The sequence below is a fragment of the Muntiacus reevesi genome, chromosome 2 (genome assembly GCF_963930625.1).
Source record: "Muntiacus reevesi chromosome 2, mMunRee1.1, whole genome shotgun sequence".
NCBI lineage: Eukaryota > Metazoa > Chordata > Mammalia > Artiodactyla > Cervidae > Muntiacus > Muntiacus reevesi.
Window position 1 is genome coordinate 271,370,528 of NC_089250.1, and position 25,578 is coordinate 271,396,105.

General features: G+C 57.2%; 1 protein-coding gene across 1 annotated transcript; it reads left to right on the forward strand.

The window, feature by feature from the left end:
• Window positions 1-9,976: 9,976 nt before the first annotated feature.
• IGLON5 (IgLON family member 5) lies at window positions 9,977-25,547 on the forward strand. Its single transcript, XM_065920740.1, has 9 exons — window positions 9,977-10,055; window positions 18,014-18,092; window positions 18,936-19,168; window positions 21,072-21,191; window positions 22,426-22,560; window positions 22,751-22,871; window positions 23,427-23,581; window positions 24,028-24,468; window positions 24,584-25,547. The coding sequence occupies exons 1-8, from the start codon at window positions 9,977-9,979 to the stop codon at window positions 24,114-24,116; spliced, it is 1,011 nt and encodes a 336-aa protein (XP_065776812.1). The 3' UTR covers window positions 24,117-24,468; window positions 24,584-25,547.
• Window positions 25,548-25,578: the final 31 nt, after the last annotated feature.

Below are 25,578 nucleotides of genomic sequence, written 5' to 3' on the forward strand. Positions count from 1 at the left end.
CTGGAGACTATTCACTATTATTGGCACCAGGCGCCCATTGCCCTGTGATATTTCCTCCAAGCAGCGGTCACAGGAAAGAAAAAGGAGATGGCGGCATCAGTCTAGGTTTCAGTCTTTGCAGGCAGGGTGCTGTGGAGGGGAGATGGAGGGGAGAGGCCGGGGAGGCAGGGGGGCTGGAGGGAAAGAGCCCATCAAGAAGGCTAGTAAGAGGGTCCAGGCTGAGAGAATAGGAACTTGTATCCCCATGTGATGAAGGGAGGAGAGTGCTGGTCACAGAACCAGCAAACAGAGGGAAATGGTCCTCTAAGCCCAGCCCAGGCCTCCTTCTGGGAACCAGTGCGTACTGAGCACGGCATTAACCCCAGGGCTCACTGCTCTAGAATGAAGATGCTTAAGTGGTGGGAGAAGAGTCACATTCCCAAGGCCAGCGCGGCCCTGATCCCCAAGGGGCCAGAGCTGCTGGAGGAGCCAAAAACACCCCAGGAGTCTGCAGCTGAACTCTCGCCCGCTTCTGTAGCAGGTAAGACCCTGGGCTGGGCCGCTGCACTCGGAGGCCTCCAGAGGGCGCTGGTAGAAAGGAGGCCTTTCAGGACGCCCAGAGTTGGAAACCGCATCGCTAGCGCCAGAGCCCAAAGGGTCTACACTCCGGGAGAACAGGCCGGCTCATCCGGATGTGTGGCCACCAGTAAGGAGGACCAGGGCTCAGCCTTGTCTGAGCATCGATCTACTTCTTCAAGCCGAGGTCCTCTTCCAGCAGCTGAGCCCCCCCTGTGCCACAGACGGTGATGACCCTGGAGGGTGCCAGCCCCAGCCCCGTGGAGGAGGCAGGCTCACCCCCTTGCAGCCACCGCCCCGCCAGGAAAGGACAGTACATTCTAGAAGGGGGGTGTGAGGCTGCTTGCAGTGCCGGAACAAAGCACCGCAGCCTGGTGAGCTTAAACAACAGGAATATTGTTTTCACCATCCTGGAAGCTACGAGTCCAAGATCAAGGTGTGGGCAGAGCTGAGTCCTCCTGAGGCCTCTCTCCTGGCTTGCAGACAGCCATCTTCCCCCTGCGTCCTCACGTGGCCGTCCCTCTGTGTATGTCTGTGTCCTAATCTCCTCTTAATGAGGACACCAGTCCTACTGGACCAGGGCCCACCCATGTGGCCTCATTTTACCTTAATTATCTCTTTAAAGGCCCTGTCTCCAAAAGCAACTCTGAGGCGCTGAGGGTTAGTGCTTCAACATACCGATCGGGATAGGGAGAAGGAGTTCAGCCCGTGAAGGAGGCTTCAAGGAGCCAGCTGGGTCCCTCTGTTTGTGGGAGACGCTCGAGGGGGGAAGGAGCTTGCCCACAGCAGAGGGACCCCAGGATCTGGTTCTCGCACAGTCTAGGGCTCGTGAGAGAGAAAGAAGAAGACCGAGGACGCACAAACTCCAGGGCAGATGAAGACCATGGCTCACAGCAGCCGAGGCAGCAGACCCACGGGGCGGGAGCAGCGGCTGCATCTCAGGTCCTGTGAGCAGAGCCCCCACTCCGCGCTTGAGTTGACTGAATGGACATGTCCAAGGCCTCCCATCAGGCCCTGGGGACAAGCCTTCTCCCTGCCCTGGAGGAGCGAGGTCTGGGCCGGCCTCTGCCACCCAGGGGGCACCCAGGAGCACGGGTGAAACACTGGAGCCCTGGACCATTACTGTGGCAGCAACCACAGGCCGCCCTGTGAACCGGACGGACAGTGACCACTGCAGCCAGGTCCAGCCCCAGCTTTCTGCAGAGAAACAGAGACCCGCAGAAGTGGGACCCTAAAGGTCTGTCTCTGCAGGGACACTGGGGGTCCTTCCCACCCCCTACATGGCAAACGGGGAAACCGAGACTCACAGCTCCCCAGGCCACACAGCAAGACCGTGCCCTGATCAGGACGCCTGGGTCCCAGGGCCCTGGGGCTCCGGAGTGGCTGTCCAAGTCACTGGTCACTTTCCCCTGAGCTAATGAGGCTCCAGTGCAGAGGTGGCAAAGTCAAGGCCGCAGGAATCAGACAGGTAACAAAACAAACAGAACAAGTGCCTGGGGCCCCTGGGGGGGCATGTGGTGGGGAGGCAGGGAGTGCCTTCCGCTTAAAGGGGCGCCTTGCAGCAGACATCTCCGCTCCATGCCTCCCCCCATCCTCCCACACAGCGAGAATGAGATCTCTATTGCCAGATCTGATTCCCCCCCCACCCCAACCAAAGGAATCCCAGAGATCCAGATGTCAGAGGGACATTTCTGGATTCTGGATCCAAACATGTTAGTAATCAAAAAAGCAGCGTGGGGACTTCTCTGTCTGTTCAGTGGTTAAGATTTTGGGCTTCCACTGCCGGAGGCACTGGTTTGATCCCTCCTCAGGGAACTAAGATCTCACATACTACGCGACCAAATAATAATCATTAATAAAATTAAATATAAATAAATAGATTAAAAAAAAACAATGCGGGTCCAAGAGAAGCCATACTTGGGCCTCTCATTTGTCAATTTGATCGGAAGCACAGACATGGAGGGGTGGGACTCCCTTTCTCTAAACCCACCGCTTGCCCCCAGAATGCCAACACCTGCCAAGGGCAAACAGAAGCCCCAGGAGCCAGGAAGAGGCTCGGGGCTGGAGGGATGAGGACGGGCTTGCAGTAGAGATCCAGGAGGTCATTCACTCATGCTTCTGCAAAGGTACCCCCCAGAGGCCTCCCGTGTGCCAGGCCCTGGAGTGGGGACACAGAGATGGGTCAGATTCAGGTCCTACCACCTGACCCGGGAGAGGTGATGGCCGTCCAGGCATGGGAAGCCACAGGATCATCATAAACAGGGGGCGCTGGGGGCTGGCGTGCTCCAGCCAGGGCAAGGCAAGCGGTGTATCTTGGCAGGGGGCAGTCGACAGGGAGAAAGGAGCCAGGCAAAGTCCCACCGCCTGGGCGTAGGTGAGGCTCCCTGCACACAGGCCTCCACCTTCACTCAACCCACTCTTGGGAGAATCAAGAGGGGCTGAGGCCTGGCTGACCCTGCCCACCCTCCAGGACCAACGAGAAGCCAGAGCTGGGGTATTGCGCTGAGCATATGCAGCTTCTGACCTGCTGAATGAGGAGGCAGAAGCTACAGACACACGGGGCTGACTGGCGGCTCGCTCAGCATCCAGCTCCCACTTTGGGGAAGGGGAGGTTTCAGCATCACCCGCACCCAGCGAGTAGCGGCTCGGGATTTATGGTAACTTACAGATCCCAGCCCTGAGGGGGCGCGGTTGAGCCGGGAGGGGCAGTCCCCATCCCAGGGCACCTGCGAGCCCCAGATGGCAAGGTAGGAGCGCCCATTACTCCCAAGGCAACTGGGGCCAGGTCACTAGGTCACTAACTGGTTCTGGTCCGACTCTGTGTGGTTATTTTAAAAGGTGTCTGGGGAAAAACAAAGCGTGAACTTACAGCGAGCAGCCTACACTCAAGTCCTTATCTAATGTTCAGACTCCGGATGTGAGCAGGGTTATCGTGCTGTAAAATGGCCAGGCGGCAGCTGGGGAAAACAAAATTGTTTTCCTCAAAAGTTGTTTTTCTCATCGTAAGAACAGACGTGGCAACACCCTTGAATTGGACCTCACAGACCCCATACCCCACCGGTGAGGGCATCGTGGAGACATGGAGATCAAGTTCAGGAGAAGTGGGATGTCCCCATGGGTGGGTGGCATGGTGAAGAGGGCCACAGCAGCTCCATGAATCAAGACAAGGTTGGAAAGTGGATCATCTTCCAAGAAGAGGTTACGAGGCGGACTTCTTCCTCCAGAGTCAAGGGAGAGACACGAGAGGGTGCTAAGGGGTCAGAGAGACAGGGCTTCAATCCCACACTGCGTGCCACGGGGCCAGGCACAGCCTCTCTGAACCAGCATAAGAATCAAGTGCTTCAACTTCCCTTGTGGTCCAGTGGCTAGGAATCCACGCTCCCAATGCAGCGGGGACCAGGTTCAGTCCCCAGTCAGGGAACTAGATCCCACATGCTGCAACTAAAACCCTGAGCAGCCAAATAAATGTTAAAAAAAAAAAAAAAAAATCAGAAGCTTGAAGTGTAGTCATGAAGTTCATGGTGGGAGGGGGCAGCGCCCATGAAGAGGCCCCCAGGAGCCTACAGCTCACCTCCTTCTGAGCAGACTTTTGCTGATGTTCACTGGGTTTTCGAGATTCACTGAAAGGATTTGACAAAGCTGTTATAGTTATGGTTTATTGCAACCAAAAGATTAAAACTAACCACAGGATAAAAGCACACAGGCAGAGTCCCAAAGAGGCAGGAGCCCCCAGTGGTCCTGTACCAGCAGAGTCGGGAGTCTGCATGATCTCCCAGCAGCAATATGTGACAACTTGCACAGTGTCATCAACCAGGGGCTCACCTGAGTCTTGATATCCAAGGTTTTTTTTTTTTTTTTTTATTGGAGGTTGGTTATATAGCCATTAGTTTTCAGCATCACCACCCTTCCCAGGAGGTCAAGCTGATAGCACATGACCCAAGGCATCCTCCATAAATCACACTGTTAGCATAGATTATCTGGTGTGACCTGAGGCCCCCAGATAAACAAAGACACTCCTAGTCGGACATTCCAAGGGCTTAGAGGTTCCCTCCCAGGAGCTGACAAAGAGCCAGTCCTCTGTTTGGGGTGGGCAGGGTTTGGACAACCCAGGCCTACTGAGTTAACCCTTCACTGCACACCTGTCTCGAGACCAGCTGGGAGTGCGGGAGATGCAGGTGAGTCCAGATGGGGACTAGAGTATCTTCCTCCGAGGGATGATGGGTCTTGGTGGTTTAGGCTGTTCAGTGCCCACCTCTGAGCCCTGGCCTGCCCCCACCCCAAACCCCGGGTTAATTTGTGTTCCCGTCTGGACTGGGAGAGGCCTGTCTCATCTCCAGGTCCCTGCAGTGCTCAGCACGGAGTGTGGCACCCAGGGGGCTTGGGAAAACATTCGCTAGATGAGCAACAGAAAGAAGGACTGAGAAACAGTGAGGGAGAGACAGAAAGGGAGGAGGAGAGAGAGAGCGGGATGGTGACCATGGTGGAGGATGACAAGGAGGCGGAGACAAGGACATAAACCAGAGACAGGAGGATGAAGGGGAGATGCCCAGAGGGAAAGGAAGAGGAAAACATGGTGAGGCAGCTTTGCATGCACTTCCTCTGTCCCTTCAGGAGGTGATGGCAGCAACTGTGACAATGACGCCAGCCAGGACGGAGTGCCTTCCACGCCCTCAGCCGTCATTCATTCAGCCCAGCAGCCCTGTGCCCCAGTCATTGCACCCCTTTGCCAGAGGAGTGAACTGAGGACCAGAGAGGTTCAGAAGCCTCCCTGCCGTCACAGAGCAATCCTGTGAGATGGGAGCTGGTCCCCCACCCTTACCCTTGAGGATGAGGATGCTCAGGTTCAGAAAAGGGGAGGGTCCTTCCCAGGGGGTCACAGCCCGAGGGGCATCTGCCCTCTCCTGCCTGCCCTGGGAGTGGACCCCATCAGGATCCCTTCTCTTCATCTGGAGTGCAGCCCCACCCCCAACCCCCTCCAACCCCACCCCCACCCCCGCCCCCGCCCCTGCCAGAGACAAACGCTGTTCTGGTGTCTGGTGTTTACTCCCAGAAGGGTGGATCTCAACTGGGAGCCAGGTTACCCTTCTCTGGGTTGTCATGACTTCGGCAGAAGGCGTGTTACCCACATCTAGAGGGTGGGGTCCGCACATGCTGCTCACCACCCTGAAACACACAGGGGGGCCGCCACCATGAAGACTCACCCAGCCCCCAAATATCAGTGATACCAAGATTAAGAGAGCCTGTATTCTAGGGACTTCCTCCTTGGTATACCAGTGGTTAAGACTTCTCCTTCCCATGCAGGGGACTCAGGTTTGATCCCTGGTCAGGGAGCTAAAATCCCACATGCCTCATGGCCCCCAAAAAAACAAAACATAAAAAAAACCCCAAAAAACAGAAGCAATATTGTAACAAATTCAATGAAGACTTTTAAAAAATGATCCACATTAAAAAAAAAAACTTAAAAAAAAAAAGCCTATTCTAGAGGAACAGGATGGACATATAAACTTGTGTGTTACATTTTTGCATTATGTATTTGTTTCCCTTCCCTTACAGAATGCCACACAGTCTGTGTCATCAATGTCAGTCTTCTAACAGCTGCCCATCAATGCAGTAATGTATCAAACCAGCCCCTTGTGGAGTATTTAGTTTGTCCTCTGAGCACTGCAGCCAACATTACACTGATGATCCAGTCCCTTAGCTGTTGGGCGTGTACAAGAATACTTTTGCAGGAGAAAATTCTGGATGTGTACTTTCAAGGTCAAGGGTGATGTACGTAGTTTTCAGGGGTAATGCCACCTTGTCCTCCATAGAAAGGGGACTGATTTCACTCTATCAACAACTGTCATTGCCAACCTGGTGCATTCCTGGGTCCTTTGAACTTTGCCCATTTGATGGATGAAAAGATGATACCTGTGGCCATCAGAATTTTTATTTCACTTGTTAGGGCTGAAATGGAGCATCTTCCATACCCCTGAGACTTCTAAGCATCATCTTCAGGGAGCTTCAGGTCTTGAAACCTGAACCCCCTAGCACAACAGTGACACTCCATGAATAATAATAAAAATCGGTAGTCAGAATGACCATCGTTTGAAAAAAAAAAAAACTACAAATAATAAATGTTGAAGAGGGTGTGGAGAAAAGAGAACCCTTTCATACTATTGGGGGGAATGTAAACTGGGGCAGCCACCATGGAAAACAGTCTGGAAGTTCCTCAAAAGAATAAAGAACAACCATGTGATCCAGCAATTCCACTCCTCAGGAAATAGCCAAAGAAAACCAAAAAAAAACTAATCCGAAAAGATATGTGCACCCAATATGTATAGTACCATTATTTACAATAGTCAAGATATGGTAGCAACCTAAGTGTCCACCAACACATGAATGGATAAAAAAGATAAAGATATATATAGATTCGTGTATATGTATGTGTGCTTAGTCACTCAGTCGTGTCCGACTCTTTGTAACCCTTTGGATATGCAGCCCCCCAGGATCCTCTGCCCATGGAATTTTTCAGGCAAAAATACTGGAGTGGGTTGGTGTTTCCTTCTCCAGGGCATCTTCCCGACCCAGGGATCGAACCTGAGTCTCCTGTGTCTCCTGCATTGGCAGGCGGATTCTTTACCCATTGAGCCATTGGGGAAACATATATATATATATGTTATGTATGTATGTATATATATATATATATATATATATATATATATGAATACTATTCAATCATAAAAAAAGAATGAAATTTTGCCTATTGCAACAACATGGATGGCCTAGAGGGTATTGCACTTAGTGAAATAAGTCAGACAGAGGAAGACAAATGCTTTATGTTATCACTTATATGTGAAGCCTAAAAAATAAAACAAACAGATGAGTATAACGAAAGAGAAACAGACTCACAGATACAGAGAACGAGTGGTTCTCTAGTGGTTTCTTGTGGGAAGTAGGGGAGGGAAAAGGGGAGCGGCAAGATAAGGGTGGAGGATTAAGAGATATAAACTACTATGTATAAAAGAAATAAGCTGCAAGATTATATTGTTCAGTACAGGGCATATAACCAATACTTTATAACTTTAAATGGAGTATAATCTATAAAAACTTTGAATCACTATGTTGTACACTTGAAACTAATATAATATTGTAAATCAACTATACCTCAATGAAACAAACAAAACCACAAACTCTGCCTTAGCAAAGCTTACATTCTGGAAGTGGGAGATGGGAGTGGGGGAGGGAAGTGACTGGAAACAAACAAGTGAACACACGACATAAAGGAATGGGAAAGGCCTGGGAGAAAAACAAAACCGGTGAGGCAGAGAGCGGGTGCATTGGGAGCAGGGGTTACTTACTTTGGATAGCAGGATCAACCAAGGCTGCTTAAGGGTGAGACCTGAACGCTAAAAAGAGTCTTAGGCCAGTTTGATGAGAAGAGCCTTCCAGCAGAGGAAACAGCAAGTGCAAAGGCCCTGGGGTTGAAACGAGATGGGCTTGTTCAAGCAGCAGAGTGAACGGCAGAGCAGCTGGAGCTGAGCGAGCGAGTGAGGCAGGGCGGTAGCATCAGGCGGTTTGCGTGTTTCATGCTTGTTGATCTGAGGTTGGAGACAGAGGTTCAGGCCAGGAGACCGGGGCATTGGCTGCTGCCGTCAGAGCGGCCATCCAGGGGAGAGGTGACAGCCCAGAGCGGGGCAAAGTGGGGAGAAGAGGACACAGCAGAGATCTGTTCTGGAGGCCGAGCCAGCTGCTCCTGCAGACAGATTGGATGTGGGGGGGATCAGAGAGGAATAGAGGATTGGAAGGTTCCCCGGAGAAGGGAATGGCAACCCACTCCAATATTCTTGCCTGGAGAACTCCATATGTAGAGGAACCCGGTGGGCTACAATCCACGGGGTCACAAGGGGTTGGACACGACTGAGCGGCTTACACTTTCGCTTTTCCTGCTTTTGTGGTACTAGAGGGTGACTTCAATAACTCCTGCCTCCAAGTGCCCCAGACAGATGGTAGGCTCAGGGGTGGTTCTCTTGCCTCAGAGCCTGTAGCGGGGGCAGGGACTGGAACACCTCACCTGGTGGACAGGAGAGAGGACTGCGCCTAGTAAATGGATGCATAGTGGAACCAGGAGGAAAGAACTAACTACAGGTTTTTGGGGCACCAGGGAGAGCCAGCACCTCCCAGGACCTCTCTTGTTCTTCTCAGTAACCTTGAGATGTAAAGACTCCATCTCACAGGGAGGACACCAAGATTCTGGGAGAAGAAGGGACTTTTCCAAGGTCATACAGCCAAGGAAGTGAAAAAATGAGAAGTGGGGCTTTTTCATCCCTAAACCTTGAGTCACCACCTCCCAAGGTCAGGTCCCCCAGTCTCTCGCCATTCCCTTGTTATCCTGGGGATGAGGGATTGGGGGGGGGGGTTGCGGGGAACCAAAGGAAATTTCACCCCAGAGTCACTATTATTCATGAAAGTAGACAGAGAAGCAGAACACTTTCCCACAAGAAGATGGAGACAGGGGGCTCCAATTCCTGGGTCTGGGGGCCCTGACGACTAGCAGACCAGATTCCAGGGTCTGGGGGGCCTGGGAGCCCAGACTCCTGGGGGGCTGGGGGGAGAAGGGGGCTGGGGACCAGGATTCCTGGGTCTGGGTGGGGGAGGGCACCGGGGACTCCAGTTCCTGGGTCTGGGGGAGGGGAGACTGGGGGAGCAGACCCCTGGGTTTGGAGGGGTTGGGTGCTGGCACTCCTGGGGTTGGGGCCAGGATTTCTGGGTCTGGGTTGGAGGGCTCTGGTTCCTGGGTCTGGGGGAGCAGTGAGGACTAAGGGACCAGACTCCAGGGTCTAGGGGGGCTGGGAGTCAGAACTCCTGGGGCTAGGGGAGAAGGGGGCTGAGGACCAGGACTCCTGGGGTGTGGGTTGGGGAAGGGACTAGGGGCTCTGGTTCCTGGGTCTGGGGGCAGCGAGGACCGGGGGAACAGTCCCCAGGGTCTGGGGGGCCGGGATTTCTGGGTCTGCGGGAGGAGGAGGCTGGGGCCTGAAGCAGGAGGAAGGTGGGCTCCGGGGAGTGTCCCGGCCCGGGGTCCTAGGGATCCGAGGCGGAGAAGCCGCGGTGACGGCCGGTGCGGGAGGGGGTAGGGGCCGGGCCGCAGTAACAAAGGCCTCTCCCTCCAACAAGCGCCCCCCCCTCGGCCCCGCCTCCCCGGCCCCCCGCCTGCCCTGATTGGTCGGCCTTCCTGCCCGTCAGCGCCGCCCCCTCCCCGGGTCTGCAGCAGCTCCGGCCGCCTCGTCGCGCCCCCCCAGCCCCCTCCCCCCGCCCCCGCCGCCCCCCGGGCCGGTGCAGCCGCAGGCGGGGTCCCCCTCCCCCTCCCCCCTCTCCCCCCAGGCCTCGCGCGCCCCGGACCGGCCCCCCCTTTCCCCTCCCCCTTCGCGCCGCCGCTGCCGCGATGCCCCCCCCTGCGCCCGGGGCCCGGCTCCGGCTTCTCGCCGCCGCCGCCCTGGCCGGCCTGGCCGTCATCAGCCGAGGTACCGCAGCGCCGGGGGCGGGGGGCTCGGCCGGGACTCCAGGGTCCCGGGCGGGGATTGGGAGTGGGGGACAGAGCATCCCCGGGCGGGGAGGAGGAGGCCCCCGGACGCCGAGGTCTGGGCCCGGGGGGCGGGGGCAGCATCCTCTGGCTGGGAGAGGGGTCCTCGGACGTCTGGCTCCATGCCCGGGGGCAGGGGTCCGCGTCCTGGGGCCCGAGCCTGGGCCTAGGGGCGGAGGTCTGCTTCTCTGGGTCGGCGAGAGGGTCGCGGACACCTGGTCCCGGCCTGGGGGCGGGAGTCTGCGGCTCGGGATCGTGGTGGGGGGGAGGGAGGGAGGAGATCAGACGCTAAGTAAGGTCCCTGGGCAGGGTCTTTGAACTGAGTTGGTGGGGGGTAGGCAGAGGGATGCCCCGTCGGGGGTCTTCATCCCTCCCTGGGAAGGTCCCCTGGGGGTCCCGGCCTGCGGGCTGGAGTCGGCGTTTCTGGGGGAAGGTTGGGAGGATGATATCTTCCCAGGTTCCCAGGGTCAGTAAGAAGTGGGGGCAGGGGTGTCCAGAGACCTCCGTCCCAGACCGGCAAAAGAAGGGGGTGGGGCTGGTCTCTCAGCTGGGAAGGGGCTGAAATTCCCCAGCTGGGTCGTCTAGGTTGGGAGAAAGTGTTAGTATTTGGAGGGTTGCATTTATGTGTAAGGGGAGATGGGGCTGAAGATCCAAGAAGTTGGGGTGCTGGGCTGGGGACTCCAGATGTGGAAAGCCCTGGCTGAATATTTGGGTTCCGGGCAGGACAGAGGGTGACTGAGGACCGCGGGAGGGGAAGGGTTAACCCGGGGTCAAAGGGTTAATGTCAGTCTTCCTAGTTGAGGAGGGGGGCTGGGGGCTGGTCTTTTGTAGGGCTGGAAGGGAAGAATGGAAGGGGAGAGGCTGGGAGGGGGGTGGTGAACTTGGCAGTCTCTGTTTAGAAGATGTGTAGCTGGACCTTGTATCTCCCAGCAGGCAGGTGACCTGGGGGTGGTCCAAGAGATGACCCCCTAAGGAGGGGAGGGGAGAGCTAGGAGGCTGGAGGCAGGGGCCGGGCTTCATTTAGTGCTTCTGGAGAATCACCCCCAGGCCCTGCCCTGACCCAGAATCACAGAGGCAGGGACACACAGTCGGGAACATCCTAGAACCCCCGACAGTCTCAGCGAGACAGCGGCTCTCAGCCTCCCACCCACACAACGCCGGGCAGGCACAGCCACATAAACACCCGTCACCCGGTCCGACCCGGAGCCACACCTGCAGACAGCCAGAGTCACACGGGATGCTGGCGGCGGGGGCGGGGGGCGGGGATCACCCCCTCCCACCTGGCCCGTCTGAATCCCTGTCTGACTTTCTGCCTGCCTGTCTGTGTCTCTCTGTCTCTGTTGCCTGTCTCTCTCGGGCTCTCTCACGTCTCAGCCATTTCCGGAGGCTCCCTGGCTCGGGGTGACATCCCGTTGGTCTCCGTGGCTGGGTCGCCGGCTCTCCATCGCTGCTGGGCTCAGCACAATTCCACAGCTGGCCTGCTCGGTCTCTGGAACTGCTTGTCCCCGTCACACCCCGTGTGTCTCTGTCTCTTTCCAGCCCCTCACACGGTGCCTTGATCCTCACCCGCTTCTGGGAACTCACGTCCCATCCCAGGTTACTCATTCTCCTCCTTGTCCTTTGAAATGTCTGTTCTCTCTTCACCTCTCCATTTTCCTCTCTCTCTTCCTTTACTCTCAAGATCACTTCCCACTTGCCTTCTACTTTGACTCTTCAGAACCCTAGAAATCACTGTTGTTCACACATGCAGGCTGGGAGCTTGGTGTTACCAGGAGGTGGTCTGTGACCTAGGTCAAGTCCATTCCCACCTCTGGGCCTTTTGTCCCCATCAGAGAACTGCGACCAGAGGGACAGAGAGCAGAGTGGCTGGCCGCTGAGCTGAGACAGGATTAGAGGGTTGGAAAGACAGCCCCACCTACCCACCACCGCTTGCTTGACGGCTGAGGCTGAGAAAAAGCCAGTGGAAGTCACACCAGATTGCATCTCCTCCTCTCTTTCATTCATTTGATGGTTTCCAGATCACGGGAGGAGAGCATACCAGTGAACCATCCACTACAAGAATGCATAAAAGCAAACCCGCCACGTCCCGCCCCCACCTTCCAGTCTCCAGAGAGAGCCAGGGTCCTCCGCCTCCCCAGTCGCCTCTCACTTGCAGTCAGATGCCCAGAGTTCAGCGTCTGTAAAGGATTGGTTAGTTTGTTGATGTTTCTCCCAAGATAGAAACAAAGTAGAGCCATTTCTCTGCAACTGGCTTTCTTCCACTTAACTCTACTTCCCTGGCATCTGTAGATATTGCTCTGTCTTTACTTTTTTTCCCCCTAAATTCTTTATGCCAACACACACACACACACATCCACACATCCACTTAGAAAAGTAGCTGCAGCTGGTGATTTGGGGGTGGTTCCTTTGCCGTATTAGATGAAGCAGGGGCAGGGTGAACACAGGCATGGGGACCCTTCTCTAGGGGGTCCCTCAAGCACCCAGTTTGTCTAGACTGTGGGCGCTCCCTTGTTAGCTCATCTAACACGTATTTACTGGGTACACAGTCGCTGTTCTAAACACTGGGAATCTATAAACACAGCAGTGGAGTCCCTGCCCTCCTGGAGCTTACATCCTAGTGGGATGGAGAGAGATCCACCAACTAAAACAAAACCTAAGAAGTAAACAGGTGATTTTAGAGAGTGATGAGCACAGAAGAAACGAGAATGACTCGGCAGGCAGAAGACTTGGCCTTGGGAGCTCAGGTAACACCTGAGCTGCTGAGTGGAGTTCAGATTGAAAGGAGGGGAGGAGTCAGCCTTGGAAAGATCCCCCTGGGAACAGCAGAAGCAAAGGCCCTGCGGTGGGAAAGTGAAAGTGAAAGTCACTCAGTTGTGTCCAACTCTTTGCAACCCCATGGACTATACAGTCCATGGGATTCTCCAGGCCAGAATACTGGAGTGGGTAGCCTTTCCCTTCTCCAGGGGATCTTCCCAACCCAGAGTTTGAACCCAGGTCTCCCACATTGCAGGTGGATTCTTTACCAGCTGAACCACAAGGGACCAGTGGAAATGAACAGCCAGCACATGGAAAGTTTCAGGGAACTAGGCTCAGCATACAGACACCAGACTTCAATGATAAGAAGGATTTGGGAGGTCGGCCAAGAGGGAGAGGGGTCTGGGGGCTCTGCAGTGGCAGTTAGACTAGCCCTTTCTTGGGCTTCCCAGGTGGCTCAGTGGGTAAAGACCCCACCTGCCAATGAGGGAGACTTAAGAGACACTGGTTTGATCCCTGGTTTGGGAACATTCCCTGGAGGAAGTCATGGCTGTCCATTCCAGTATTCTTGCCTGGAGAATCCCATGGACAGAGAAGCCTGGCAGGCTACAGTCCATTGGGTTGCAAAGAGTTGGACATGACTGAAGCGACCTAGCACAGCACAGCACATGAGGGTCACCCGTCTGGAATGGCAGAGACCCACATGGTCCCTCCCATCACCACTGGATTCACCTCCAGGCTGGTCCCTGCCCCATAACCATCCCACCAGCCAACACAAGTAGAGCTGTTTGCAGGCGCTTGACTAGCAGGAGCCATATAGAGCCTGCTTGCTTGGGTGACCTTCTTTCATCCTCTCTCCCTCAAGCCAGTGAGTGAGGCATGATGACAGTCCCCGATGGGCCCCATTTAGAGTGGGGAAACTGAGTCCCAGGTGTAGGAAGTAACTCGTGCAGTTCGGTGGCACAGCTGGGATTTGAACCTAGGCAGCCAGGCTCCCCAGTTCGTTCACTTAGCAGCCTGGTTATGCTGGCTTAGTAGTAGCAGAACAGATGCTGAGTCCCAGACTCAGGGCTGGGTGCTGGGCATAGAGAAACCTACAACCCAGACCTGCCCCACCCTTCCCCCACCCTGACCGTCACCGAACCTGGGATAACAATAGATGTTTCTTTAAAAAGAAGGTGCTCTTAAGAGCAGCAAGCATTTCTGGCTGCCAAGCGCTGAGTTAAACATTTTGCTTGCATGTCCTCATGGAATCCCTGACAAAAAACCTGCTGAGGAAAGAAATACCATTTTTCTCCTTTCTACAGTTGAGGAAACTGAGGCTCAGACTGGCCAGGGGTCACCCAGTCAGGAAATGATGGGACAGATATTTGATCTATCAGTTCAGGCTCCTTAGGGCTTTCTTATCCAATCTCTACACATATCCAGCCCCCCTACCAACAGTTCTCTGCACTAAGTCCAACTCTGGGGGACACAACTAAGATTCAGGCCTTCGGAGAACTCCTGGTCAGGAAGGGGAGACACACCTGGATGCTGTCACAGCTGAGTCGGAGGGTACCCAGTAGAGACAGTGGGAACTGTCCACCTCGAACAGTCAGGGAAGTACTTCTGGAGGAGGGGGCATTTGAGCTGGGGTTTTGAAGAATGCATAGGAGTTCAAGAGTTGGCAAAGCATGATGCAGGCATCTATTTACATTCACTCATTCAACAAATATTTCCCAAGGTCTTCCAGGCCAGACCCGGTGCTGGGAGATGCTGGGGACACAAACCTGAGTCAGACTCAGGCTCTGCCCTCAAGAAACTTATAGTCTGATGGGGAGAGAGACACAGTCACCATAGTGTGATCTGAGCTCTAAGGGAGGTAGTACAGGCATTGTGGGAAAACAAAAGAGGACTAGAAAGAGTAGGGATTCAGCATTTTCCGAGCAGAATTCCTACAGAGAGGACCTCATGTGCACTAGCTTGTTTATTTAGGTATTAAACATGCCTTGAGGCATGGGTCAGACTGTGGGTGGGGTGATGCTGCAGGTGAGGAGACCCAGGCCCCACCCTGAGAGGCTCCCATCTGGTGAGGAAAGCAGACCGAGACACAGTCCACGTGATCGCGACTAAGAGGGAGGGGCGGTGACTGGGACTAAGACAGAGGGAGAGGGAGAGGGAGAGGGAGAGGCCCAGCTAACCTGACCCTCTCCTCCATTTACTGACACCCAGAGAGGGGAAGGGACTTACCAAGATCACACAGCACACAGGGTCCTCCTGAGCCTGGAGTCTGGGAACTGCAAGAGACAGACAGGCAGACATCCAAATTTATAGACACACAGACCAGGCATCCAAGACCCACTGGAGATAACTTCATCACTCATCTCCCGAGACCGCCCTCAGCCAGGGCTCAGCTGGGCGTGCTGGGGACGCAGATGGTCTGAGCCGGGCCCTGCCCTGGAGGAGCAGGTGGGGGAGGCAGATGCCTCTGATCCACGGAGCCCTGGGAAAAGAGCGAGAGGTGTGTTGGCTTCGATGGGCCATCTCTTCTCCGAGAGGCCCCATATACCAGGTGCCTGGAGAAGGAGAAGCGTTTTGATGGGGAATAGTGGGAGGGAGAGAGGGGAAAGAAAAATGGGAAATGCGGGGCTGGGTCGCACTAGGGGAGAGGAGGCAGGAGATAGCGATGTCAGGGCCCTGGACGCCAGGCTGAGGGGCGGGACTTCGTCCTGGAGGTCGCTCTGAGTGTTGGAAAGATCCTTCTAGCAAACAGCATGTGTCTGTCTGTCCATCTGTTTCTCTGTCTCCTGGGACATGTGATTAAGATCCTGCCCTCTTTTGTGAGGTCCACACTGTACCCCAGGGCCTGAGGCTGAGCTCAGAAGCCTTTGGCTCTACCCTGAGGCTTCGGGGGCACCTTGGATAGCTCCCTCTTTAACCCCCTGCCTAGGGCAGGCCTCCTTGAACCTGGGACAGTTGCTGTCAGAGGGCTGGGGAGGTGTGGGATGGGGGGACAGGGTGATTTTGGCTCCCAGGAGGCATCTATTGATGCTGGCATTTTTGGTTGGGATGGAGGAGCTCCTGGCACCTGGGGGGTCAAAGCCGCGATGCTCTCGAACACTCTACACTGCACAGGACGGGCCCATGATGAAGAATCATCCAGCCCCCCGATGTCAATGGTGCCGAGATGGAGAAAGCTTGGTCTGGGATGTGTGTGACCAGGAGTATCACAGATCTATGGGGTGTGCATGTGTGTGTGTGTGTGTGTGTGTGTGTGTGTGTGTGTGTTTGTGTGTGTGCATGGCTGTGTGTGATCTGATTGTAGGTGACAGCGTGGCTGCATGTGCCCGACTCTTGGTCCAGGGCGGTCGCTTCGTATTGGAGAGCCTGTGTTGCTGTTTCAGGCTGTAGCTTCATGCACGACTCTCCGGGGTGGCGGGGTGGGGATGAGCATAGCCCTCTGGCTAGGAGGTCACTGTGACCGATGAAGCCTGTATGTGTGTGTGTGAGAGAGTCCTCAGGCAGGGCTGTAACTGTGTGTAGACTTTGCACCTGAGTGTGTGTAACCGTGTGCATCCGTTTATGTCTGGGGGGCTGGTGGCCAACCTGCGTGCTTCTGGGAAAGAGCTGTCTCTTCTAAGTGACCTTCTCCCGGGGGTGTGTCCTGGGCTGTGTGCGTCAGCCTAGGTGTGTATGCCTCTGTCCCCCAGCGGGACCCGCTTGTCATGGGTGGGACTATTTCCTGTCCCCGGGGCTGACTCTGTGCATCCTCCCGGGCCCTGGTGACTGTGTGTGTCTGTCTGTCCATCCCCTGGCCGCCCCCTCCTCTTGCTAGGGCTGTCCTGGCGCATCCTCTCCGCCAGGCTCAGGGCGGGCGAGTCCCTTCCCCCCATCCAGGGCTCATCAAATGACCAGAGTGACTCCCGTGCGGGTGAGCTGGGGGTGAGGGCTGCAGGGCCTAGGCCCCAAACCCCAGGGCCTGGCGAGCCCACCGCTCTGGCTCTGCCCCAGCCGCGTCCAGAGGGGCTGCTGATGGAGAGGGCCTCCGGGAGTCATCGGGGCGGCGCGGGCAATTAATTCATCAGATTAATCAGTTCCTCATCCCGGGGCCGGGGCCAGGGCAGCCCTGCGCGGGGCCGAGCCTCCCCAGGCGTCCAAGGTCACCCGGCCTCTTCCTCTCCCCCGACTGGTGCTGTCTGCATCCGCTGCCTCCTCGGGCCCAGCCCCCACTCCCTGGCCCCGGTCCAGCCTCTGGCCACGGTCCACGGAGAGATGAATGGGTGGGGGCGGGGGTTCTGCCAGGCGCCAGGGCACTGGAGCGGGCAGGCAGGAGTGGGCATGCGCCCGCCAGAGCTTGCCCCGCTGGGCCAGGGCACATGGGGCAGTCTGTGTGCACACGGGGGTCTCTACACCATGCCAGAGGGCATCCTGGGCATCTGTGATAGATGTGTGTCCACGTGAATATTCGCGCACATCCGTGTTTGTGTGCGTGCTTGCATTTGTGTGTCTGGGTGTCTGTGTGCACACATGTGGGTGTTGAGTATCTGCCTGCAGCCTGTCTTTCCATGTATTTCTGAATTAATGTGTACATGTGTGTACCTCTCTGTTACATCTGAACATACATCTGTGTATATGAGTGTGTACTCGTGGGGCTGTGAATATGTGTATGTGCCCCCATGTATGTTTTGTATGGGTGTGTACTCTTGAATCTGTGTGTGTGCGTTCACTGTGAACATGTATGTGTGTGCCGTGTTTACACATGTCTGCGTGTGTGTATGTGTGTGCACAGCTTTGGGTGTGTCTGTATCTGCACATGTGCACTTCTGTGTTTGAGTATGCATGTGTCTGTGTGTGCACGCATCTGTACACAGCATCTGTGAGTGTGTATACTTGAGCTTTGATGTACGTGTGTCTGTGTGCACATACATGTGTTTATGTGCTGTGATTGTGTTGTCTCAGTATCTCGGGAGGTGTGTAGGTTTGTGCAGCACGGGCTTGTGGCAAGGTACGTTGCGTGTTTCTGCGGTGAGTGTCTCCGGAAACATCAATGAATGTGTGTGCCAGTGGGTGTGGGAAGTGCGTATCTGCCGTGTGTGTGTGTGTGTGTGTGTGTGTGTGTACACATGTGCACGGTCCTGCCCAGCTGAGCTGCCCTCCCTTCCACAGGGCTGCTGTCTCAGAGCCTGGAGTTCGGCTCTCCTGCCGACAACTACACGGTGTGTGAAGGCGACAATGCCACGCTCAGGTAGGGGGACGCAGAAGTGCTGCCCCTTCGCCTTCCTTAGGGGGGACTGTCCTGACCCGCAGGCCCCACCCATCCCTCCCCCCATCGGGACAGAGGCCATCAGGGCCCCGACTTGGTCCAGCTCCACCCTGGGCCTCAGTGTACCCATCTGTCAAATGGGTGGAGGGACAGTGACCACCACTTGGGTTGTTGGAGGATGCAAGAGTCTGTACATACACCCCGGGGGCTTCCCTGGTGGCTCAGTGGTAAAGAACCCGCCTGCCAATGCAGGAGACCCAGGTTCAATCCTTGGGCCTGGAAGATCCCCTGGAGAAGGGAATGGCAACCTGCTCCAGTATTCTTGCCTGGGAAATCCCATGGACGGAAGAGCCTGGCAGGCTGCAGTCCACGAGGTCACAAAAGAGTCGGACACCACTTAGGAACTAAACAACAACCAAGCTGAGCTTAGAGAGCTTAGCACACTGACTGTTTAATGAGAACCGGTGTTACCCTCCCTCAGCTCTCTGCTCTCCTCATTGTGGGTCTGTCCCCCTATCTCTGCATCTCTGTCCCTCTCCCCCAGGGTGCCTGTCCCCCTCTTTTTGGGTCTATGACACACAGCAGTCACTCAGTAACCATCAGCTGTCATCCCATTGCACACTTGGGCTCACAACTATCCCTGAGGCTCAGTTTACCCACCTGTAAAGTGGGCGCAGTCACACCTGCCTCCAAGGACTGCCCTGGGAACTGGAGATGCAGCGAGCCTTCTTCTCCCCACCTCCAAGCCCCCTCGATGGGGGGTGACCCTGAAGGGCCAGGCGGGGGTGGGGGAGAGAACTGCCCTCCCCTCGTCCTCCCCTCCAGCTGCTTCATTGACGAGCATGTGACCCGAGTGGCCTGGCTGAACCGCTCCAACATCCTGTACGCGGGCAACGACCGCTGGACCAGCGACCCGAGGGTGCGGCTGCTCACCAACACGCCCGAGGAGTTCTCCATCCTCATCACCCAGGTGGGGTTGGGCGACGAGGGCCTCTACACCTGCTCCTTCCAGACCCGCCACCAGCCGTACACCACTCAGGTCTACCTCATCGTCCACGGTGAGCCCTCTGCCAGGGCCCTGGCGGGGGAGGGTGAAGCCGGGGGATGGGCGCTGGGGAGAGGGGACACTCGTGTCCTCGTCGATCCCAGGGACACCCGTGGGAAGACAGACACCCTCCCTGCCCTCACGGACTGCAGCCAGGCAGAAGGAGAGAGTCAGAGACGACCTCCGGGGCAGGAGAGATACGGGGGCCAGGGGACACTTGGAGGAAGACCCCTCGTTCATTGGCTCAGCGCTGTTTCTTGAGTTCCTGCTGCGTGCAGGCACTGCTCCACAGGCCAGGGACAGAGAGGAGCCAGGCAGGCTGGCCCTGGCTTTCTGGAGGTGTCTTTCCGAGGAAAGGCAGTTTCCCAGACATCACGTCTGAGCCGAGACCTTCAGGAAAAAGAACAGCACGTGCGGAGGCTGGATGCGCAGAGCGAGAGAGGTGGCGCTGGAGAGACCCACGGCGGGGGGCGGGAGGCTGGCATCAGAGGTGGTCTGGAGGGCAGCGAGCACGTGGAGAGACAGGAAGCCAGGGACAGCCCTTGACAAGCCCCGACCTGGGAGCTAAACCCTCCGGTTCCAACCTTGCCGCCGCCCCCCAGGGGCTGAGGCACCCAAAGCGAACCGGACGATCAGACTCCTCATCTGCAAAACGGAGATGACGCTGTCATGTATCATCAGTTGGAAGGGACACCTTTACTTTATTCTGTGTTGCTAGAAACAGGGTGGGTGGGTAACCTGCCAGTTAAACACTGGCGTCCTTCATAAGGCCACCCTGATTGGAGAAATGCTCGGGGGGTGGGGGGGGGGGAGGGGGAAGGGGGGCGCGGGGTCGAGGCGGTGAACGCCCCCATGTGTTAGAATTGGTGAACAGAGTAACATCTCGCTTCCCCCGGTGGCTCAGTCGGTAAAGAATCCGCCTGCGATGAGGGGGACAAGAGTTCGATCTCTGGGTAGAGAAGATTCCCTGGAGGAGGGCATGGCAACCCACTCCAGTATTCTTGCCTGGACAATCCCATGGACAGAGGAGCCTGGCGGGCTACAGTCCACAGGGTCACAAAGACTCAGACACGACTGAAGTGACTGAGGGAGCAAACACGCACCCCAGAGGGGAGTAGTGAGGGTTTCATGGGTTCATTTTTGTGAAATACTTAAAACAGGGTAAGCCTACACTCAGGAAGCACCATACAAGCATTAGCTAAGCAAATTAATTTTCAAAATAATAGTACTAATCAGTAAAAATAGAGATGGGGAGGGAGGAATTCAGACCCAAAGACAGAAAATAGAAACCAAGTGAGAAGGAAGGTGGAGAGAGACTGAGAAAGAGTGAGGAAGACACAAGACCAGCAACTGGAGAAGAAGCCAGATCCAGAGGGAAGAGGAAACAGAGGAATTCTTACAGAGAGACAGGAATGTCAGCTGAACCCCTGGGTCTGAGGGAGGAGGGCCTGGGGGTCTGGACCCCTGGGTCTGAGGGAGGAGGGCCTGGGGGTCTGGACCCCTGGGTCTGAGGGAGGAGGGCCTGGGGGTCTGGACCCCTGGGTCTGAGGGAGGAGGGTCTAGGGGTCTGGACTCCTGGTCTCAAGGAAGAGGGGCTGGGGGTCTGGACCCCTGGGTCTGAGGGAGGAGGGCCTGGGGGTCTGGACCTCTGGGTCTGAGAGAGGAGGGTCTGGGCGTCTGGACTCCTGCTCTCAAGGAGGAGGGGCTGGGGGTCTGGACCCCTGGGTCTGAGAGAGGAGGGTCTAGGGGTCTGGACTCCTGGTCTCAAGGAGGAGGGGCTGGGGGTCTGGACCCCTGGGTCTGAGGGAGGAGGGTCTCGGGTCTGGACTCCTGGTCTCAGGGAGGAGGGACCAGACCTAGATCCTGGGTCCTGGGAACCCACAGCGCCTCTCACTGACCTTCCCTCCGGCCTGCAGTCCCTGCCCGCATCGTGAATATCTCTTCGCCTGTGACAGTGAATGAGGGGAGCAACGTGAACCTGCTTTGCCTGGCTGTGGGGCGGCCAGAGCCCACGGTCACCTGGAGGCAGCTCCGAGGTGAGGACCCCATCCCTGGCTCAAAGTCCCTTCCCCCACTCCACAGGCTGGCCCAGAGCTCCCCATGTTCCTAGCTAGATACCCAGAACCTCCCACTCCCGCCTGCTTTGATCCCCGCCCCCCACCAAAGTCTTGTCATGACCAGATTTCCCCCTCCTACCTAGTCCTGTTATTTCACTAACTGACCCCAGAGCCTTAGAGCCTACCCATATGCCCTCCCAGGCTGGGGCTGTTTCCTCCACCCACCTGCTAGGTCCCAGCTTGCCCCCCATCCCCAACTCCAGCAGCCCCAGTCTCTTCCCACCAGCTCACAGGATTCTCCTGGACTCAGACCCCCACCCACTAGATGGCTGGAGCCAGGTTAGAGCCACGGCCCCTACCCACGTTCTGTCTCCTGTTCACATTACTGCATCTCTGCCGGATGCCTCAGGCCAGCGGTTCTCTTAGTTTGGTCCCCAGACTCACAGCAGTAGCATCATCTGGAGACTTGCCAGAAACGCATGAGTCAGAACCACCCCTCCCCCCATCACCACCACAATCTGTCCTATGTCCTAACAAGCCCTTCAAGTGATCCCGAGGTAGAGCTGAGAACCACGGCGGCCCCCAAACAGAGGGACCTGACTGGGAAATCCCATATCCTAGACGTGGCGCACCGCCCCCTTTACCTGGATCTCCACCACCATTTCCCAGACCCCTAGATCCTCAATGGCTCTTGGGATACCAAATGTGCCAGTCCCTAGATCTCTTGGGACCCCAGAACGCCCTAACTAGGTCTTGGATCCCTGGATCCACCCCTACGGCTTCATCTGAGCCCCACAGTCCTGGTCTTGAGTTCCTGGATGCCCGAATGCTGTGAGTCCCAAAGGGTCTTCTGAGCGGGCGTGCTGTTCTAAGACCCCCGATACCTGGATTGCTGATGCCAGTCACCAGATCCTGATTCCCTGGGCCCCAAGGGCTAGATCCCAGAATCCTGGATCCTCCCTCGCTGGGTCTGTGTTTTCTGGATCCTTCTGAGCCTCAGGCGCTCCTGGCACCCTCCCCACTGGGTTCTAGTTGCTAAGTCCTGGCTAGCTCCCCACTCCCGGGCCCAGCCCAGCACGCCCGCCCCACTGACCCCGGCGCCCCAGGCCCCGCGCCTGTCCGCCCCGCTGACGTCTGTCCGTGTTGTGCCCGTGTTGTCCCGTGTTAAGTGTTTGCGTCCGGCCCCGCCCCCTCCCCTCCCCTCCCCCCACAGACGGCTTCACCTCGGAAGGCGAGATCCTGGAGATCTCCGACATCCAGCGGGGCCAGGCCGGGGAATACGAGTGCGTGACGCACAACGGGGTTAACTCCGCACCGGACAGCCGCCGCGTGCTGGTCACAGTCAACTGTGAGCCCCCTCCCCGGGCACGCGCACGAAAGCGGGGCGGGCCCTGGAGGAAGGGGGTGGGTCTGCGGGAGGAAGGGCTCTAAGAGGAGGGCGCCAGAGGACCTGGACTCTAGGAGGAAGAAGGGGCTGGGGGTGAGACCCCTTCGTCCGCCCTGGGCAAGGAAAATTCGCTGACCCTGTCCCTCGCCAGATCCTCCGACCATCACCGACGTGACCAGCGCCCGCACGGCTGTGGGCCGGGCCGCCCTCCTGCGCTGCGAAGCCATGGCGGTGCCCCCCGCGGATTTCCAGTGGTACAAGGATGACAGACTGTGAGGATGGCACTGGGGCGGGCCGTGGTGGGGAGCGGGGGATGGTCCTCGGTCCTTTGGGACTCGGGGAGGGGGCAGAGGGAGCAGAGTTCCAGGTCCTGGAAACTGGGGGGCGGGGGGAGTCCGGGTCCTAGGTGTTGGGGTCCACTGGGCCCCAGGGGAGCTGTGGTGGCTTATGGGAAACTTGGGTCCTCGGATAATGAATGCTGGAGCCTGGCCTCCTCCGACTATTCAGGAAGAAGGTCTGGGGTGGGGGGTGATGCTGAGATTTGTCAAAGAAGCTTTAGGGTTAGGGGACCACTGGATCTGAGGTTTAGCAGGGCCTGGGAATCCCTAGAGGTTGGAGGTGAGGGTCTGGGTTGCCTGGAGAGGGGCGTCGGTGGGAGTGGCCCGGGATCCATGGGGAGTTAGAACCAGAGGCTACGGGTCGATGGGATGGGGGACAGAAGGTAGGGTCTCCACAGGGAGTCTAACAGTCGGGGGGCTGGGTTTTTTTCCGGAGGGGATCACGGGCCAGGGTCCTGCGGTCTGGTCCCTGACCCGGATCCCCGGCAGGCTGAGCAGTGGCACGGCCGAGGGCCTGAAGGTGCAGACGGAGCGCACCCGCTCGATGCTTCTCTTCGCCAACGTGAGCGCCCGGCATTACGGCAACTACACGTGCCGCGCAGCCAACCGGCTGGGAACGTCCAGCGCCTCAATGCGGCTCCTGCGTGCGTCCCCCGAGCAGCGGAAGGGGCGGGGCCGGGCCGACCTGAATGGGCGTGGCCAGGGAGGTGGCGATGCAGAACCGTTTTGCATATCGATAAGGACTATCAAGAAAATAAACAATAGAATTGGGGATGGTAGCAGTAGACAAGCGCATCAGAGAAGGCTTCCTAGAGGAAGCAGCGTTTGAAATGGGACCTGAATGGTCAAAAGAATCCAGCCCTGCCAAGATCTACCAAAGAGCTTTGAAGCGGGGCGGGGCGGGGACAGAGATGAGCCAGATGCTTAGGTTAAAACAGAGTAGGGGAGAGCGGAGTCCCTGAGGGAAAACCCGGAAAGGTCCTTAGGAGGCGGCCTCAGACAAGACCCTCAGAAACAAGACACCAGGGAGAGACACGCATGGGGTCTCCCCACTCCGGGCCTCCTCCCTTGACCCTCTCTCTTTCCCCAGGCCCAGGATCCCTGGAAAACTCAGCCCCGAGGCCCCCAGGGCCCCTGACCCTCCTCTCCGCCCTGGGCTGGCTGTGGTGGAGGATGTAGGAAGAACCCAGTGCCGCTGGAGTCCCCCTGCGAGGGGGGGCCTGAGGCCGAGAGCGAGAGAAGCAGGGGGAGCAAGCGCCGTGGGTCTTGAGGGGCGGAGGAGCTCTCGGCCGCTGAGGAAGAAGAGGAAGAGGAGGAGGGAAGATCTATAGAGAACCCATCACTGTGAGGGATAACGCAAAATTATGCATCTTTCTACAGCCATTCTCGCCACCGTTCACCTTTCCGATTGTGACCCACCCCTGGCCACCCCCACACCCCTCTCTTAGCTCAGGCTGTCAACTGGATCGCGCGCGTGTGGTGGGTGTGAGCGTGAGCGCGTGCGTGTGTGTGCATGTGTGTGTGTGTGTGTGTATGGATGGGTGGGTGGGTGGGTGGGGAAGGGGGCTCAGCACTCTTCCCTCCTGGACACCCCCCAACATCCACTGCCCCCATCCCCGCTGTCTCTCACCTCTGGCTGGAGGTAGGTATGGGGGTCTTCTTGCTGGAAGTTGTGAGGGGAGGTTTTCCAGGCTCCCGCTTTCCCAGTATATGCACGCACCCCGCCCCCTCCCCTCCCTGCTGAAAGGCTGTCTCCCGGGCAGGTTGGAAGTGGGAGGGGCATCAGACTTGCCTGGCAAGCTGTCACTCAACCTCTGCGAGCAGGTGCGGGATCTCCACCTTGGCTCTGGGCCTCCCTGCTGTCAACCAACCACCTGCCTGGAGCCAGAGGCCCCATCACCGGCTCAGCGGCCTGAAACCTTCCCGCTTTCCCTGTCCCTCCCCGCCCTGGACTTTCTGGCCCTCTCCCGGGCCGATCGGTGCTTCCATCCAACTGTCAGGCCAGTGCCTGCTGTCACCTGTCTGCCTCAGTGCTTTGCCCTAGCCCGCCCCCACTCCCCTTCGGCCACCTGCAGCGCCCGCCAGCTGCCCTCAGCGCCCCTACGGCCGGCCCACAGGTGTGAGCTTGCTGGTCCACCACTCCCTGGCCTCTCCACCAACTGACCCTCCCACAGTCCCACAACTGACCACCCTCACACACACTCAGACACACACACACACACACACACCAGCGACTGTGACCAGCAATAGCCCCCTGGCTTCAGCTGTCCTGTAGCCGGTGACCAGCTGTGGTTCCCCCGAGGATGAGCAACTATGTCAGAAAGGCGGCTCCGAGGCTGTAACTTCAGCTCGGATTGTAGGCATACCCCACGCTGGCACACCACATCCCACAAAGTGGGGGGAGAGAGGGGCATCACGCAGACGTCCTCAGCCCAGACCAAGATGTTACCAACTCCTGCTCCCGGGAGACCTTCTATAAACACCCACCCCAAACTGTACCACCCGGAGCTTGCGAGGGCGAGAGAGGGCAGAGCAGGGGCAGGGGGGCAAGGGGCAGTGACTGTACCTCAGATGGGGGCCCCATCCCACATTGTCTTCCATTCCCAGGGTCCAGGGGACAGGGAGGGGAGGGGGAGGGGTG

Bases quoted from the DNA above. Each gene is read 5' to 3' on its own strand.
- IGLON5 (XM_065920740.1), top strand. From the start codon at position 9,977: ATGCCCCCCCCTGCGCCCGGGGCCCGGCTCCGGCTTCTCGCCGCCGCC. The intron at 21,192-22,425 runs GTGAGGACCCCA...CTCCCCCCACAG, and splicing joins CACCTGGAGGCAGCTCCGAG to ACGGCTTCACCTCGGAAGGC. The intron at 23,582-24,027 runs GTGCGTCCCCCG...CTCTTTCCCCAG, and splicing joins CGCCTCAATGCGGCTCCTGC to GCCCAGGATCCCTGGAAAAC.